Raw genomic sequence first — 17,196 nt, 5'->3', positions numbered from 1 at the left:
CCCTCCACCGACCAAATGGGAAAATAAACTTTATGTTGCATGCGACGTATTCTGAAATCCCTAAAATGTTGAAATGATTTGTTGAATGTTTGATGAATTAAAGAATTTAAATTCTCGAGAAAAACTATCAGTGAATTGACATTTAGATTTTTCAAGCACTAAATAATTCCAAAAGAAATATTAAAGATTGATATGTGTTGTTGTTGCAGTAGTGGTAGTAATGTAAAGTTAACTGATAACATTTTATCTTTTATTAAATAAAACTTAATTGAGCAATTTATAGTCAGTTCGAAATCAATAAAATTGTTCAAAATAAGTTACATATGAACGAAAAAGTAACATTAGATCAGGTTTAATTATCATTTTTTAATCTACTTCTGCAATTGAAAAAAATATTTGTTGCTAATTGTATGAATATTTTATAGAGCAGTTATAGCATAATATTAAAATAAACCAAAATTAGCAGCAATAAATAAAAAATAAAAAGACAATAATTCCTTTTTCTCATACAATATATATATATTGCAAAATGATAGAATACAATGAAATATGAGCGATACGGTAGAACGGCATGAAAAGTACGGTAAGAAGAGATTGGATGCGGTAAGAAGAGATGGGATACGGTAGAAAGATTTTACTTATATGAATACTATCATTTCAGTCACTATTTCTACTCTTTTTCTTTCATAATTTTGTAGGTTGTAGTGGTCCAACGCTATCAATAAACCATAATATGACGAATGTAAGTAATGTACCACATATCACACCTGAAAAGTAATATTGAAATTACAGTAATTTCATTTGAATTGAAAATTATAGTTTAACCAATTTAGTGTGTTCCAATTGAATGATTCGAAATACTTTGTTATGCTTATCTTAGATCAAAGTTGAAAGTTTAATTCTGCTTTTTTTTTTGGATAATAATGAAAAAAGTAACCAAACATAAGGAAGAAAGCAGCAATCATTCCAGCAATCGTAGATTTTGATGCTTCAACCTGTCTAAAATTTAACAATTAGCAATTAAAAATTAACAGATAATAATTAAAAAATTGAACTTAACAGTTACAAATTTCAATTCTGATGTTCTGTTTGCTATGGAAATGTTGAATTTTAAATCTAAAACTCTGTGCTAATTCTGTAATTTTGTCTGGCAATATTCAATAGGTTTGACTTTTATCAGTAATACTTAAGTGGTAAACAATGTCAGATAAGTCAAAATTACTGAAATGATGGATATGAGGAAGAAATTGAAGTAAGTTTAAAGAATGGACTTACTTTGGTGCGTACATAAGGGCCAAGGCACTGAAATATCCGCTGCATAATGACATTGAGATAGCCAGAGCAATGTAAACCCATGTATTATAAATTAATATTTTCCATGTTCGATGTGCTGATCGAAAGTTACAGATTAACATTAGCGGAATAAAAGCTACTTGTATGATAACTGGTATCACAAGCCATTTAGGTTGAGGCTAAATTTTATTCATTTATAATTTTAATTTTTCATTTTTTATCGTTTTTTTCTTTTTTTTTAAAAAAAAAAGTTTCAGTTTTTTTTATTTATGGAATTTTTAAAATTATTCTTGGAAAAAATAAGACTCCAAAAAAGAAATACCCAATGCACGAAATTTGCCAAAAATGATCCAAAAAAAGCAAAGAGATTGAAAAAAAAGTATGTGGTTACTGGGGTGAATAATTTTTCTGAAAATATGCAACAATAATTTATCTGTTCATATAAGTTAATGGCAGATTATATCTAATTGAATATATTAAACTTAAATAATAAATCATATGGTTCAGTTAAATAATATGTAAATTAAATCTTCCAGAACAATAAGTCATTTCTTAAAATTATTATCAATCAGTATGATAGGTAAAAAATGTAATACATCGTTTTAATCAAATTATGATTTAATCAATTTGTTAAAGACATCACAATTCTAATCACTTAACATTCAATTCATTTCAGTTAAACTTATCAGTGATATCAGTGATAATAATACTTACCTGGTATTACAAAGCTGTAAATACCGTTTTCACTATAAACTTTCACATCAGCCATTACTGCTGGAAATAATGCTATTGTTACAACGAATATAAACCAAATATTGAAGCATTGCATTCTTATCTGAACATAAATTCATATAAACAATCAATATTCTATTTCCAAGAAATAATTTTATCAATGATCAATTCCATTTTAGCTTTTTTTTTATTGATTCATTTCTGAAAAATTAGTGAATAGCTTGATCTAGCAAATGAACAAAATGGAATTAGCAAATTAATGCAAGAAAATTTATCAAATTAATCCACTAATTAAAATAAATACATGGCAAGATCAGGATATAAAATGACAAAAAATAAATTATGGATCATGATAAAAAAAAAAGTAATTAATTACACATATATCAATCTGATAATGAATGATAAGAAGATAATTTGTTGATCAACTGAGAAATATTTTCATGTATTATTTTTATGATTTGATCATCTTATGCTTGAACATTTTTTCATGATGAAGTATTTGACATAAAGATAATAACTGCAATCAATTTAGTGATCTTTCAGTCACTGTGATAGTTTGATTTTAAACTACTTTGCTAGAAAAAAAAAAAACTGATAAATAACATGACAGGAAAAGTTAAAGTATAAGTAAATTAATTACTTAATAAAGTCATGAATTAACTAATTTTAGAATGAAATAACCTTTTTGAAAACATCGTAATACAGGTATAATTTCATCCGAAAATTTATTGTTAATAAATCAATATCACCACTGTTTGAAATGTTCGTATGTTTGCTAACTTCGCAATTATTACTTTTTAATCCAGTTTTATTTATATTACTATTATTTTGTTTGAATTCAACCAATATTCCATCCAAATTTCTCTTTCCCATTTTCTCAATTGCTTTTTGCATGTAATACTGATAAAAATCCTGCAATATCACGCAAATATATTAACATATGCTTTTGAATATATCATCAAGTAAGTAAGATTTGAAGTAATTATAGTAAGTATAACATATGGAAATAAAAAATATGAATAAAAAAGATTTAAATTATCAAAATTAAAATAATTATGAAAAAAATTAACACTTCAAAATTGAAAAGACTAAAATATGGTGAAATAATAATAATTGTAAACACTTACTAATTTTACAAGTATAAATAATGAGCCAAAACATGTGAGAACTGCCAGAAATGATATGAAGAAATAGAAGAAAGCAGCAGTTTTAATATCATTTGTTGCTAAAAGATTGAATAATAAATTTAAAGTTAAAACTTTTATTAAACTGTACTTATTTTCAGCATTTTAACAATGCAAGATTATTTACAGCAAGGATTCACAAGGATAAATCTTGAAACTGCTTAGTGACACATATAATTTGTTTATATATCTAATTAAATGTTTCTTTGTTTATGTGTCTAATTAAAATACTATCATCATTTAATTTTATTTATTATTCAAGCTTTACTAAGTACCATTATTTGACAAAGTAATGGTAAGAAGTAATGGATCGTAATATATATTGTAATTTGTTAAATCATTTTAATTAAATGGCAATTTAATTAATTAAATGGATTTGTGTATTAAACTAACCAACAATTGTTATAATATTAACAACGGATACAAATGTACCACAAATATTACTACCAAGAAGAATAGCATTGGTATATTGTGGTGGGAAAACTGCAACCAAACCATATAATGAATTTTGGTACAGACCACATGCAGCATTCTGTATTGCTACCGTAGTAATCGTTATAATAAAGAATACCGTAACCACTGGAAAAAATTAAATTGATTAATGCAATTATTTTTTGAAAAAAAACTGAGTTAACAGTTCATTTGTTATTTTTTTTTTCAAATAAACAATTAAATAGGTAACAACACTATTTCTAAGATTAATTGATATTATTTTATTAGAAAAGTTATTTGTTCAATATTATAGTGAAAAAAAAAAAAAAAAAAAAAAAAAATGGATAATTTAATGTAGGATGCATATATAATCGTTTTTTAAATTTAGGAAGCACATATAATTGTTTATAATTTTTTGATTAAATTAATCAATGATATCATAATTTTTTTCTATCTCTTTATCTATAAATTAATTGAGTTTTTAGTTATGATCAAATGTAATATTCTATAAATTAATTGAGTTTTTCGATATAATTAAATGTAATATTTATAAAATCGGTAATTATAATTATAGGTTCATCACCACAGCTTTCTTTATTGGAATACAGTATAACCAAAAGTAATATGAAATTCCGGATTATTTATATTCATTGATGGCAAAAGTAATATGAAATTCCGGAATATTTATATTCATTGATTAAATTAATCAATGATTATAACAAAAAATGCTATATATAATCGGTGATTTAAGGTGTAATTCGGATGATCAATTAAGCAATCTGCGCTTTCTTGAAATATTTTTAGAATAACAAACTTTCTAATAAAATTACACAAATATACGAGTAGATGACGAAAATTTATAATTTACTTCTGGAAGTATCAATAACGGTGAATATAAGAGTAATCAAACAGATCAATGCCATAACTGCAAGTGATAATGTAATTCGTTTTTCAAGACTTCCTCTGTAAATTTTTTCCGGTTAATCATTTTTTTTATCAATAATCGCAGCAAATTCTCCATTATTCCCTTCCATAATTCCTATCATCAAGGTAACCGGAATGTTCAGCTTCCTGTTTTTCCATCAAATTAAATTCGATTTATGTGATGGATCTTCTAAATAATAATATAATTTCATATATATAAAAAAAAAAAAAAAATTATCGGAGACGAATCATTTTGGATAATGCTATATATTAAACCATTTGGAGCATATATTTGTTTATTTTATTTTATTTTTTATTTATTTGAGGATAATTCTTTGATATATTCTTGGAAATTTTGAATTAAACGCGAAAATATTGCTACATATTACTTGTTTACTTTAGTGATATCAAGATAAGATGTCTCGGTTAACTTTGTTTTTTTTAAATAAATCAATCAATATTCTATTCTATTGTAAAATTTTTAAACAGTGAAATACAATTATTTGATATTAAATGAAATGAAGAGGAAAAAACAAAAACTAACTTAAAATTAAAGAGTAAATTAATCAAATTAAGTGTGAAATTTGGTAAATTGGAAGCTAAAATTAAATAGCTAAGGAAATTAGCTGCATAAGACGAGACATATTTTGTACCATTTCTATCCATTCCAATTAATTTATATTCCATATAATACTGCAAAAATTTTAATTTCAAATTTCCATCTCATCACTTTTTTTATCAACTATATTTTTGCTTCTTTCATGCATATATAATAAAAAAAAAAAAAAAAATTCGATAGCTTTTATTTGAAAGAATTATAAAAATTTTATTGCTTTGGTAGAAAGCAAAAAAAAAAAAAAAATTCTTTTTTTTTGCAAATAAACAATGAATCATAGGAAAATTGTGACAATACCGCCAATTAATGTTAACTTACCGCAGGCGCAATAGTAATCCACATATTCCACGTCATTAACATGCCAAATCCATGAATTAATACAATCATATAAACAGCATAATATCTATCAGTAGGCTTTTTGGATATTATCATGATAATCCTGATAATTTTCCGGATTTGATTTAATTATCCTGTTTTCAAAACATCATACACTAAAACTTTTGAATGGAAATTTAACAAATTTTATTTTGCAACTAACTCTTATCTTACAACTGTTTTTTCTTTCATTTAATCAATATTATTTTTATCCATAGAAGAAAGTAATTAGACAACAATTGCGATGAATTTAGTGACAAATTAAATTTGGTTAACCGATGAATGAAATAATAATGTTATATGAAAATGCAAAATAATGAGTATAGATTTTTAAAAAAAAAAAATTGTTTTTTATATAAAAACAGAAAAAGAAAGCAAAAGGATAACAAGAACGGATATCATAAATACATTATTAATCGTTCGATTGATCAGTTCAGAACAGTGGTATCATTTCAATGAGTCATTTCATTTTAAAATGAAATATTCGAAATATCAAATCATTTCAAAATATAAAATCAAATCATTTCCTATTGCAAGCTTATCATAAAAAATAAAATGAAATTGCATGAAAATGAAACGGAAAATGTGTCATAGCAATATTAATATCATTGTGAAAAAAGAAATGAAAATGTCAAAATTTAGGATAAAAAATTCTCATAGATTGAATTCATCATAAGCATATTTGTGACATAGACAAATTGTTTAAAAATTTAATCGTTTTTTAAATTTTTCATTTTGAAATTATTATGTTTCTATATACATATTGTTTTATTTTGTTTTTAGATAAAGCTAATTCAGATAATCTCTCACTCATACTATTATTATCAGAAAAAGAAAGCTAATTTAAAAATTGTTTTTAATAGCATTTCTGATATATATTTATTTATGAGAAAATTTTAAATATTAAAAAAAGGTGCTAATTTAATGATGGAATCTCATCAACTCTGATGATAATGTTGATAATATGATATGATGATAATTGAATTGAAATAAACAATTTTGTTGATTGTGCAAAAAATTTTTACACGATTTATTGTAGATTTCAGGTAATCATTTCATTCTTTTTTTTTTTTTTTTTTTCCTATAAACTATTTTTTTATTTTTCATTTGATATATCGTTGATTTTTAATCTGATAATTAGCAGATTATTATGGTAAATTATTAAATAATACACTTAAACTTTATTATTTTACTTAATTATTCTGCACAAAATGATTGCATGTAAAATTAGTTTTATTTTATTGAAGTTAAGTTAATCATTCACTCATATTATTATTTAATGAACAAAAGGAGTAATAATAACTTTTCATCTTTTTTATAAAACCATGAAAAAAAAAAAAAAAAAAAAAAAGGGATGACAAATGATAATCGATAATTTTTATGACAAAAATGATAGATTGCTTACTTAAATAGAATTTTTCTTGTCTTGAATATGAAAGTGTAATTTGCTTAAAGATGTTTCAAATTTTAACTTAATGTTAACTTAATATTAGATTTTGAAATTTATGGAATTATCAATTACTGTATTCATTCAAAGAGAAAAAAAATTGTTTTATTAAATTGAAAAAATTTTTTTTGACTTTATTTTTTTTTGATTATTTTAACTAAATAATGCAAACGATAAGGTAACTTATCAATAACTGAATAATTTAAGTTCAAATTTAAGTTTATCCATTAATATAAATATACTCATTGAATTTTTAAATTGATTGGATTTAGTTAAATTATCTATGAAATAATTGGCAAATCTTAGTAAGGCTTTCATTTGAAGCACTGAATAGCCAATTAACTAAAGCATTCTTATAAAATAACATAAAGTGCAATTATCAAGTAATCATTAGAAATTTTCCATCATTCTTTGAAATCATTTGAAACTTGAATTTAATAATTGTATGAATAATAATGTATTTCAAACTTTAACTGCAACATACTCTCAATAAATTTATTTCACTATATTCATATTTATCATAAACAATAAGAAGAAAAATGACATAACAATAAAAAAAATCATTAAAAAAAACTTAAATATAGAATGAAAGAATTTAGATGGTATCTCTGTAATTCAAATTAAATTTATTTTATTAAAATCAATTCGATATTTCCGACAACATATAATAGTCATAAAAATGGTCAAATGGTTGATTGATCACTGATAAGATATAAATTTCGAAAAATTTTTGATTTGTCAGTAAAAAAAAAAAAAGTGCCAAATAAATCAGTTAAATTGATCAGAATGATTTGATAATTAAAATTATATATAAAAAAAAAGCTAAAAGTACTATGATTCAAATTAAATTTATCTCCAAGTGCGAGTGCATTTAAAAAATTTGCCTTTTATTTTATTTTTGTTTGATCAGCTATAGCTATTAGAAGTATTTTAGTTTCTCAGTGCGCTTCAGCAATTTAAACACTCAATAAATTTTTCAAATTCATTATTATTCAAAAAAAAAAAAAAAATCATGATAATATCATATTATCAAATATCAAAAATTATTAGAAAATTTTCATCATTTTTGAAATCATTTTGAATTTTAAAAATCTTTGAAATTTTGAACTTAATTTATTTAATAGTTTTTTTTCTTTCTTTTTTAATGAAATGATAGATTTATTAATTATAATATTTAAACTAATTTTTATCGTGATGTCCATCACACTTAATTGAGAAATAGTTTATTGCATTTTTTGTAAATTTGAAAATTACTTCACTTTTGAAAAAAAAACTTTTGAAAATTACTGATTGAAAAATTTCTTTTTCTTACAAATCAAATTTACTTACAAGTTCCGAAATAAATTTAACAATCATTTTTATGAGAGCAAATGATCTGATCATGTTAAAAAATTTATTTCTTATTGCGCAAAGAGCAAAGATCATTTGACAGCTCTGTGATCACATGTGCGCTTATTGAAGGTCACGTGCGCTTATTGTAAGTCACATGCGCTTATTGTAAGTCACGTGCGCTTATTGTAAGTCACGTGCGTTTATTGCAAGTCACTTATTGCAGGTCACATGCGCTTATTGTAAGTCGCGTGCGCTTATTGTAGGTCACATGCGCTTATTGTAAGTCGCGTGCGCTTATTGTAGGTCACATGCGCTTATTGTAAGTCGCGTGCGCTTATTGTAAGTCACATGCGCTTATTGTAAGTCAATGCTCACTATATTAGGATTTAAACCCTTTGTCTGCTTATTTTTCTTTGATATCAGTAAGTGATAGTTTGGCCAATCTTTCACATTCATTTAAATTTAATTCATTTAAATTTTTTACTTAATTTTTCTGTAATTTATTCCTTTTCTTTTATTTCATTTTCGTAGATTTTTAATTCATACAAAATTGTAATTAAATTAATATATTGTTGTATTGTGATTGTTAGTAAATAAAAGTGATTAAAATACACTTCATCTCAATACATTTAAGAAAGATACTCTAACAAAGATATATATATATTTCTCGAGAAAATATATATCTCGACAATTTCTACCTGTAAAACATTTATTTTGGAAATTTTTTTTTTCTATTTCCTTAGTTTAATTTGAATGTAAAAAATGATCGATATTAAATTTCTCGATTATTTCTTGTTTAATTGATGAAATTGAAATTAATGATTCATTTTTACTACTAATATTGTTTTACTTTTACAATTTACTACTTTTTGTCTAACATTTCTTCAGTCAAAAAAGAAACAGAAAAATGGACAGAAAGTAAATATTCACTTAAAAAAAAAAAAAAAAAAAAAAACGAATAAGTGAAAATTTCTTGATTAGTACTCATGAAAGAATTTTATTGTGTTCGATATACTAATTTCAATTATCCAACATAAGTTGATATTTGCCTAAAATAATTTTAAAACAAATTTCTTTTCCTTTTTTTAAAGTGTAATTTATAATTAGCAGTTAACAAGTTTTTCAGCAATATTATTCAAATTCAAAAACTTATATTGTTCAATTCGAAAAAAAAAAACTTAATATTGTAAAGTTTTATTCAAAAACTTAATATTGTAAAGCAACTTCAAACAAATACTTTATTTAGAAAAAAAAAGAAAAAAAAAAACAATAAGTTAAATTCAAAAATTTAGCATTGCTATGTACATCATTGACATTTTTTAGGAGAGTTAACTGATTATTTTGCACTATCTGTGACAGCAATAGTATTAGTAGTAGAAGCAGTAGTAGTAATCTCAGTATCAGTAGCAGTAGTATCAGTATCGCTATCAGTAGTATCAGAGTCGGCATCAGTAGTATCAGTATCGGTATCAGTAGTATTAGTATCAGTAACAGCAGTATCAGTAGTAGTAGTATCAGCATCAGAATCAGTGGTTGCCGTATTATCATCAGTTATAGTAGTAGCATCAGTAGTTGCACTATTATCATCATTAGCACTAGCATCACTATCAGTAGTTTTAGCATCGTTATCAGTAGTTGTAGTATCATTATCACTAGCAACACTATCAGCATTACTATCAGCAGCATTGGCAATGCTAGTTGCTGTCGTCGCTGCTGTTGTTGTTATTGTTGTTGCTGTTTCTGTAGCTGTTGCTGTTGTTGCTATTGTTGTTGTTGTTGTTGTTGTTGTTATTGTTGTTATTGTTGTTTTTGTTGTTTTCGTTGTTGTTGTTGTTGTTTTTTTTCTTTCTGTTTTGTTACCAATTACCGTTAATTGATCACCTTTGCATCCCTTCGACAAATATAAATCAGCATTGACATCAAAATAACTTATATGATCTAACGGATTGTTTGCTAAAACCAAATTACGACAAGCGTAATCTCCTGATAATGTGCATATCTAAAAAATAAATAATTTCATTTAAAAATTATCATAATAAATAATCATATTTTATAAATTAACTGATAAAAATTAATGATATATATGTTGTTGTTATCAATGTAAACAACTATGAATTAATTAATTAAGTGAAAATTTAAATTATAATTAAGATAAAAAGTTAGATGATTGAAATAAAATAAAATAAAATTTGAATTTGTGAGTAAATTCTATATGTTAATAAAATAAATAAAAGTTATAATTATCTTTTTTTTTTTAAAAAAAAGTGATTATAATAATAATTTATAATATTAATTGTATCTGACAATAAGAATATATATTATATCAGTTATTAAATAATTATAAAAAAAAATCTTTTTTTTTTTAAAATAAATTTGTTATTCGATTTAATTCAAAAAAAAAAAAAAAAACTTACACTAAATTTATTATCCTTTTTCATATCATTATCATAATAAACCAAATAACGATAAAAATATCCTTGTCGTTCTGCAATTGTTGGTGACAATAACAAACCAATTGGATTTATTGATGCTGGCATATTTGTTATCTGAAAATAAATTTTATCTTTTTTTTTTCTCATTTTTGAATCATTTATTTATAAAATTGGAAAAATAAAAGAAGAAAAAAAGGAGGAAGAAAAAATTAAATAAAATGTAACAAATTCAGATAAAAAATTTAATTAAACAAAAAATTTTTGTAATTAAAATTTGGAAATTCAAAAAAAAAAAATCTTGATAAAAAAAAGTAAAAAAAAAAACGAAGGATTATGATTGATTTTGCTAAAAATAAAAAAGATTTATTGAAAAGCTAAATTAATATTAATTTAATTTTTGATAAATTTTTTTAATCTAATTTTATCTAATATATGTATTATTTTTGAGAAATTTTTTATTAGGGATGGTTTGATAAAATATTACTGATAATTATTTATCAATGTTTGATACTAATAAATTAATCATATGTAATCCTGATAATATTTGTTATCATTTATCACTTACCGGATCACCACGATGAACTACTCTGTAACGAACTTTGACATTTTCCTCAACAGCTTGTGCAAATGCTACATTACCGGTTCTTGGCTCACCGAATGTCACAAGACGAACTAATTTAGCCGGAAATATTTCCTTTTTTATTAGATATAATGCTGTCATTGATGATAATGATCCACCCAATGAATGACCTGTGCACTAAAATACTAAATTTTAATTAAAAAATTTTTCTTTTAAATTTAAAATATTAGAAAAAAAACAAAAAACAGATGATAATAGACAATATTATTGTCATAAAAAATGATACATTTAAATTATATTTAAATTCTAATACTTTTGTCAAATGTCTGATAAGTCATTCACCAAATAATTTCACATTTGTAACTGATCTATGCGTAGATCATTAGACCATTTAAGCCATTATGCTAATTCCTTTTTCTCACACAATAAAAAACCCTTTGTTAGCAATCTTTGTTTCACATCAGTTAAATGTCCTCTACCGGATATCTGGTTGTCAGTTCGGTTCTGTATATAAACCAACCGATCCTCCATTACGATTATTCATTCTACATTTTGGGATGGTTTTTGTTTCACATCAGTTAAATGTCCTCTACCGGATATCTGGTTGTCAGTTCGGTTCTGTATATAACCAACCGATCCTCCATTACGGTTATTCATTCTACATTTTAGGATGGTTTTTGTTTCACATCACCGGATATCTGGTTGTCAGTTCGGTTCTGTATATAAACCAACCGATCCTCCATTACGATTATTCATTCTACATTTTGGGATGGTTTTTTGATATTATTTTAGTGTTTTATAATTATATTATATCTTTCGTTATGCGTTGTTATAATATTAATTTGTCGGGTTTAATTACCCAAGTTTGAGGGAAAATAAAATATCTGGCAGTGAATACATTCCACAACAATTATTAATATTATTTCTTTTTTTTTTTCTTTGTAATGTATGACTAATTTGGAATGATTGATAATATTATTAATTAATTCAAAAAAAATTTTTTTTTTTTTAGGAAGATGAATTACAACAAATCTTTAATTTAAACTGTTTATTTTAATTGTTTACTCATTTTTGTTTGTTTATTTGTTTTTTTTTTCTTTCTCATTTTCATAACTTTTTTTTTTGTTATATTAATACTATTTTAGTGATGAGTAATTTAAGTTACATACCCAAACTTCATAACCGGGATATTTTTTCTTCAGCTTAATGAGGTCATCTTTCATGCCGCTTCCCTTGAAAAGTCGTTCAAATGCGCCATGAAAATAGGTCGCCACACCGCCACCACCTTCGAAATTTTGCCATACACCCAATTGCGCTGCCACCATATGTATGAACTATAAAATGACAATAATTATTAAAAATGATAACAATAAAATGATGGCAATTCTTGAAGTGATAACAATGATAATTTGAACTCTTGATTATTATTATTATTAATTTCTCTCTTATTAATTAACATCTAAATTTTATTCTAATATTTTATCATTGTTATTAAAAAATTTTTCAAAAAAAATGTTAAATTTACGTACACGATTAATAAAATTTTAATCGATACACTTATTGAACGTTGAATTTTCAATAAAACTAATTTGATTCTAAGTCGAAAAAAAATAATGAAATTTGCTAAAATTTTTTAATTTATTAAAACACTAACTAATTACTATTTTAAAGATACATTAATTTGTAATTATTATTTTCTATAAATTATCTTATATTAGTTATTATTCTGCCATATTATATTTAAGCAGTCAAAGTTTCCATTTCCATTTTTTTTTTTTTTATATGATAATTTCAAACAGACTCAAAATGAAGTAAAAATTAGTTAAAATATTTTAGGAAATAATAATAAAAAAAAAACTATATCAATATTTTTATATAAATAAGCATATTTTCCTGAAATTAAAAAAGAAAATTATTTAAAATTTACATACTTCAGTAATTAATTGTTTATCCATATTACTTGATTTATAAACAACATAAATACTTTTATTACTTTCAGAAACAGCAAGCATTGAAGCACAAAGATTATGTGATTGATCACATTCCACTTCATAACGTTTTATCAGTCTTAAAAAAAAAAAATTAATTTAATAAAAATCTTAATTTTAATAAACAAAATTAATCTTAATATAAATAAAAATCATAATAAACAAAAATTAATTTGCTAAAAATCAATACAATATTGATTGATTGGAAAATTTTTGATATAAAATAATTTCTGATATATTATAAATTTAAATGAAATATTGATGAGAATTTGAAATTGATAAGATAAATAAAATTAGTTAAAAATTTAAATAAAATTAGTTAAAATATGAAATAAAAAAAAGAGAAAGAAAAGAAGCAATAATAAGAAATGTTATTCTTACTGTACATTAGGTTGGCTATTAGCAAGACATTCTGTGGGATCTTTATTTCGAACAGCTAATACTAGGCTAAATAATGAACGGCCAAGTGTATCAGTATAAGGATGTTCCTCATCAGGTGGTGCTTTTCGAGGACACATAAATGGTTCACGTACGACAACACTTTTACCTGATACAAGAGAAAGTGGCTCATCACATACTGATCTATCAGTATGCCATCTGAAAAAAAAAAAACTTTTTTCAAATGAAATTTAATTGATAAAAAATCCTAGAGTATAAAATATAATATTAATAATAATTTTTTGAATATTTCAATGTTATAATTAAGAAAGATAATTGAATTTTATTGAGTAATTATTTGTAAAAAATAAACAAAATAATTGAAATTTAATGTTTCATTTCAAAAGATAAAAAAACAAAATGAAAAAATAAATGAATTAAATTTGATTGATAATACTTTTTTTTTTTTTTCTTCTTTTGTTAACACAAATTATACAGTAATTTTTCTGCTTTTTTTTTTTCCAGCAAAAATAAAAAAGAGAAAAAAAAATATTTTTTAAATTAAATTTTGTAAAATAAATATTACCCGCAAAATCGTTTAAATCCTGGCAATGGACGATATGATTTAACGCATGAAGCGCAATCTTTATATTTTGAGCAATCACTGATACTATCACCATCAATTAAAATGCAAAATGAAAATAGTAGGAATAAAATTTGTAACATTTTTGTAGAATTTATTGTTATTCCTAAATATTTTTGTTTTTTTTTTTTTTTTTTTTTTGTTAATTTTTGAAATTTTGATCGCATACAATGATAATAGTGACATTATCATTATTTTTTTTTTAGTGATAATAAAATTGTTATCATTGTTATTTAGTTTATTCTAATTAATACATTTATAATATTGGCACAACTGTATTAATTGTATGTAAATATTATTCTAAATATAACAAATATCTAAATGAATGTATTAATTATCAATTACTATTACTTATCAATTAGTAATATTTATCAATTATCCATTATTAGTAAATTAGTATCAGTTATTATTAGTAAATTAATATCAGTTATTATTAATTATCCAATATCAGTTATTATCAATTACTCAATATTAATGGATTAATATTAGATACTATCGGTCTTATTATTAATTTATCAGTTATTATTAATTATATCAAATATTATCAGTAAATTAACATCAGTTATTATCAATTACTCGATATTAATGAATTAATGTTAGATACTATCGGTCTTATTATTAATTTATCAGTTATTATTAATTATATCAATTATTATCAGTAAATTAATATCAGTTGTTATTAATTATCCAATATCAGTTATTATCAGTTACTCAATATTGATGAATTAATATTAGATACTACCGATTATTAGTTATCATTCGTGAATTAATATTAATTATTACTGATGAAAAAAATTACATAATACAGGATTGTATAATTTTAATCATTCATTAATAATTAATAATCAGTCAGCAATCATTCATTATTAAGTAATACTCTCAATATAAAATTACATAATATCAATGCAATATTAACATATTCAATACTGAAATACTTCATATGAAATTAAATGAATTAATAAAAAATAAGAATGAAATATTTTCAAAATGCAAAAATTAACGATAGAAAATGTTATATTTATTATCATTAACAAACATTCATTCTATTACAATCGTTTTTCACTTTTTTTTTTATTTATTTTTAATTTCGAATTTTTTTCTTTTTGGGAAAAAATCTTCAATAGGTGAATAGATTGAAAAAGATTTAATTCAATTTAATTTATATATTTGATTATAAAAAATTGAATATCTTCTCTATTTTATTATTATTATTTTTAATTTGAATAAAATTTCAATGATATTATTTTATTGAAACATATAAAATGCAAAAAAAAAAAAAAAAGGAAAGAAATAATTTTTGTTAATAGTTAATGGATAATTTTATTTTGTAATGAAAACAAATTTTTTTTTTTCATCAATTTATTTTATCCAATTTATTATATAAAATAAAAATGAATTTTATATATTTTTTTTTTTTTTGAAATAATTTATTAACAATAAATTTGCATTGAAATGAATGAAAATGGTTTATTCATGCAAAAAAAGAAAAAAAAAGAAGGAAAAATTCTTTAATAAAAATGAAATTTTTAATAAATTTAACAAATAATTTAATCTATTTAACATATATAAATTTTTTCCAAAAAAAAAATATAAATAAAAAACTTAAATTAATAATAAAAATTGCTTAATGAAATTAAAAAATTATTTAGCAATTATTTCTTTATCAAAACAATTTCATACATATATAAATTTTTTTTTTTTTTTTTTAAGATATTTGCCATTTCTAAAAAGACATTTTAAATATATTAACAATTTCAAATAATTTAAAACTTTTTCAGTAATACATTACTTAAATTATAATAAACAATTTTCTATCCTTTTTTTAAAAAAAAAAAAGTTTAAGAGAAAAAAAAAATAGTAAGCGCTAAAATTTAAAACATATTAAATAAAATTATTGTTAATTTCTAAAAATTAATTGTTCAAAAAAAAAAAAAAAATAAATAAATAAATAAATTTTGTTTAAATTTAAACAAAATTTATATAATTGAAAATTTTTTAATTTATAATAGTAGAATTCAAAATAAAAGTCAAATTCATCATTGTATGCATTTTAACTAAACGTTCATCAATTACCCATTAAAAATTTTTCTTTTTTAGGTCACAACACCAATGCACATTCATCCGTATAAATTTGACATACATTTATTTACACAATCATTTTGTAAAATGTCACTGATATGATAGTGTATCAAACATTTATCACTAAATAATTACGTAATACTGATAATAGTTTTATCAAAATATTTATCAGTGTATGTATCTTATTACATAATTAAATTATGTAATATAAAATATTACATAGATAAATTTAAGTATTATAAAATATTCCATAATAATATATCAATTATATATTTCTGTCGGTAATATGTAAAATTTTAAATTTTTATAATAATTTAATGAATTGATAAATAATTTTTTTAATAAACAATATTTTATCGATTTCGTTTTTTTTGTCTTTTATCGAATAGATTAAAAAATTTTTGTGCAGCAATCAATTTACAATTTATTATTATATGCAAGAAATATGTAAAAAAGATTTTATTAAATTTAAATTAATTAATTTTAAAAACTTAAAAGATTTAATTGAATTTAAATTAATTAATTTTAGCATGCAACAGTTATGAATTTTTTGTTTTATTAATTTTTGATTTTAATTAGTGAATAGTTTGTTAAACTATTTTTGTTTTTTTTTCGTTTTCATCTTTCTATTTGTTTTCTAAACTAAAACTTAAAAAGTCAATAAATTTATAATAGCTAGAGAACATTTGACAAATTTTTGACAATTATTTTTATTTTTAATAAATTTAAAATTGATTTAAAATTGAAATATAATAAAGAAA

At 22.2% G+C, this 17,196-nt stretch overlaps 2 protein-coding genes across 2 annotated transcripts; both read right to left on the bottom strand.

Annotated features, from left to right (window-relative positions):
* Positions 1 to 684: 684 nt before the first annotated feature.
* On the bottom strand, positions 685 to 5,613 carry Bm8749 (Uncharacterized protein; the record flags this gene model as incomplete). Its single annotated transcript, XM_043075937.1, has 11 exons — positions 685 to 767; positions 938 to 999; positions 1,276 to 1,472; positions 1,616 to 1,701; positions 2,008 to 2,128; positions 2,707 to 2,937; positions 3,153 to 3,250; positions 3,603 to 3,788; positions 4,510 to 4,604; positions 5,110 to 5,258; positions 5,500 to 5,613. The coding sequence occupies 11 exons, from the start codon at positions 5,611 to 5,613 to the stop codon at positions 685 to 687; spliced, it is 1,422 nt and encodes a 473-aa protein (XP_042931871.1).
* Positions 5,614 to 9,671: 4,058 nt separating this feature from the next.
* On the bottom strand, positions 9,672 to 14,439 carry Bm4899 (Lipase family protein; the record flags this gene model as incomplete). The annotated part of the gene is made up of 7 exons (XM_043075936.1): positions 9,672 to 10,334; positions 10,750 to 10,881; positions 11,333 to 11,524; positions 12,517 to 12,681; positions 13,279 to 13,414; positions 13,717 to 13,932; positions 14,300 to 14,439. The coding sequence occupies 7 exons, from the start codon at positions 14,437 to 14,439 to the stop codon at positions 9,672 to 9,674; spliced, it is 1,644 nt and encodes a 547-aa protein (XP_042931870.1).
* Between the last annotated feature and the right edge of the window lie 2,757 nt (positions 14,440 to 17,196).

The sequence above is a fragment of the Brugia malayi genome, assembly GCF_000002995.4.
Source record: "Brugia malayi strain FR3 genome assembly, contig: Bm_v4_ChrX_scaffold_001, whole genome shotgun sequence".
In the NCBI taxonomy this organism is placed as follows: domain Eukaryota; kingdom Metazoa; phylum Nematoda; class Chromadorea; order Rhabditida; family Onchocercidae; genus Brugia; species Brugia malayi.
The sequence above is the reverse complement of the archived record's forward strand: the minus strand, read 5'-3'. Positions and strand labels throughout refer to the sequence as shown.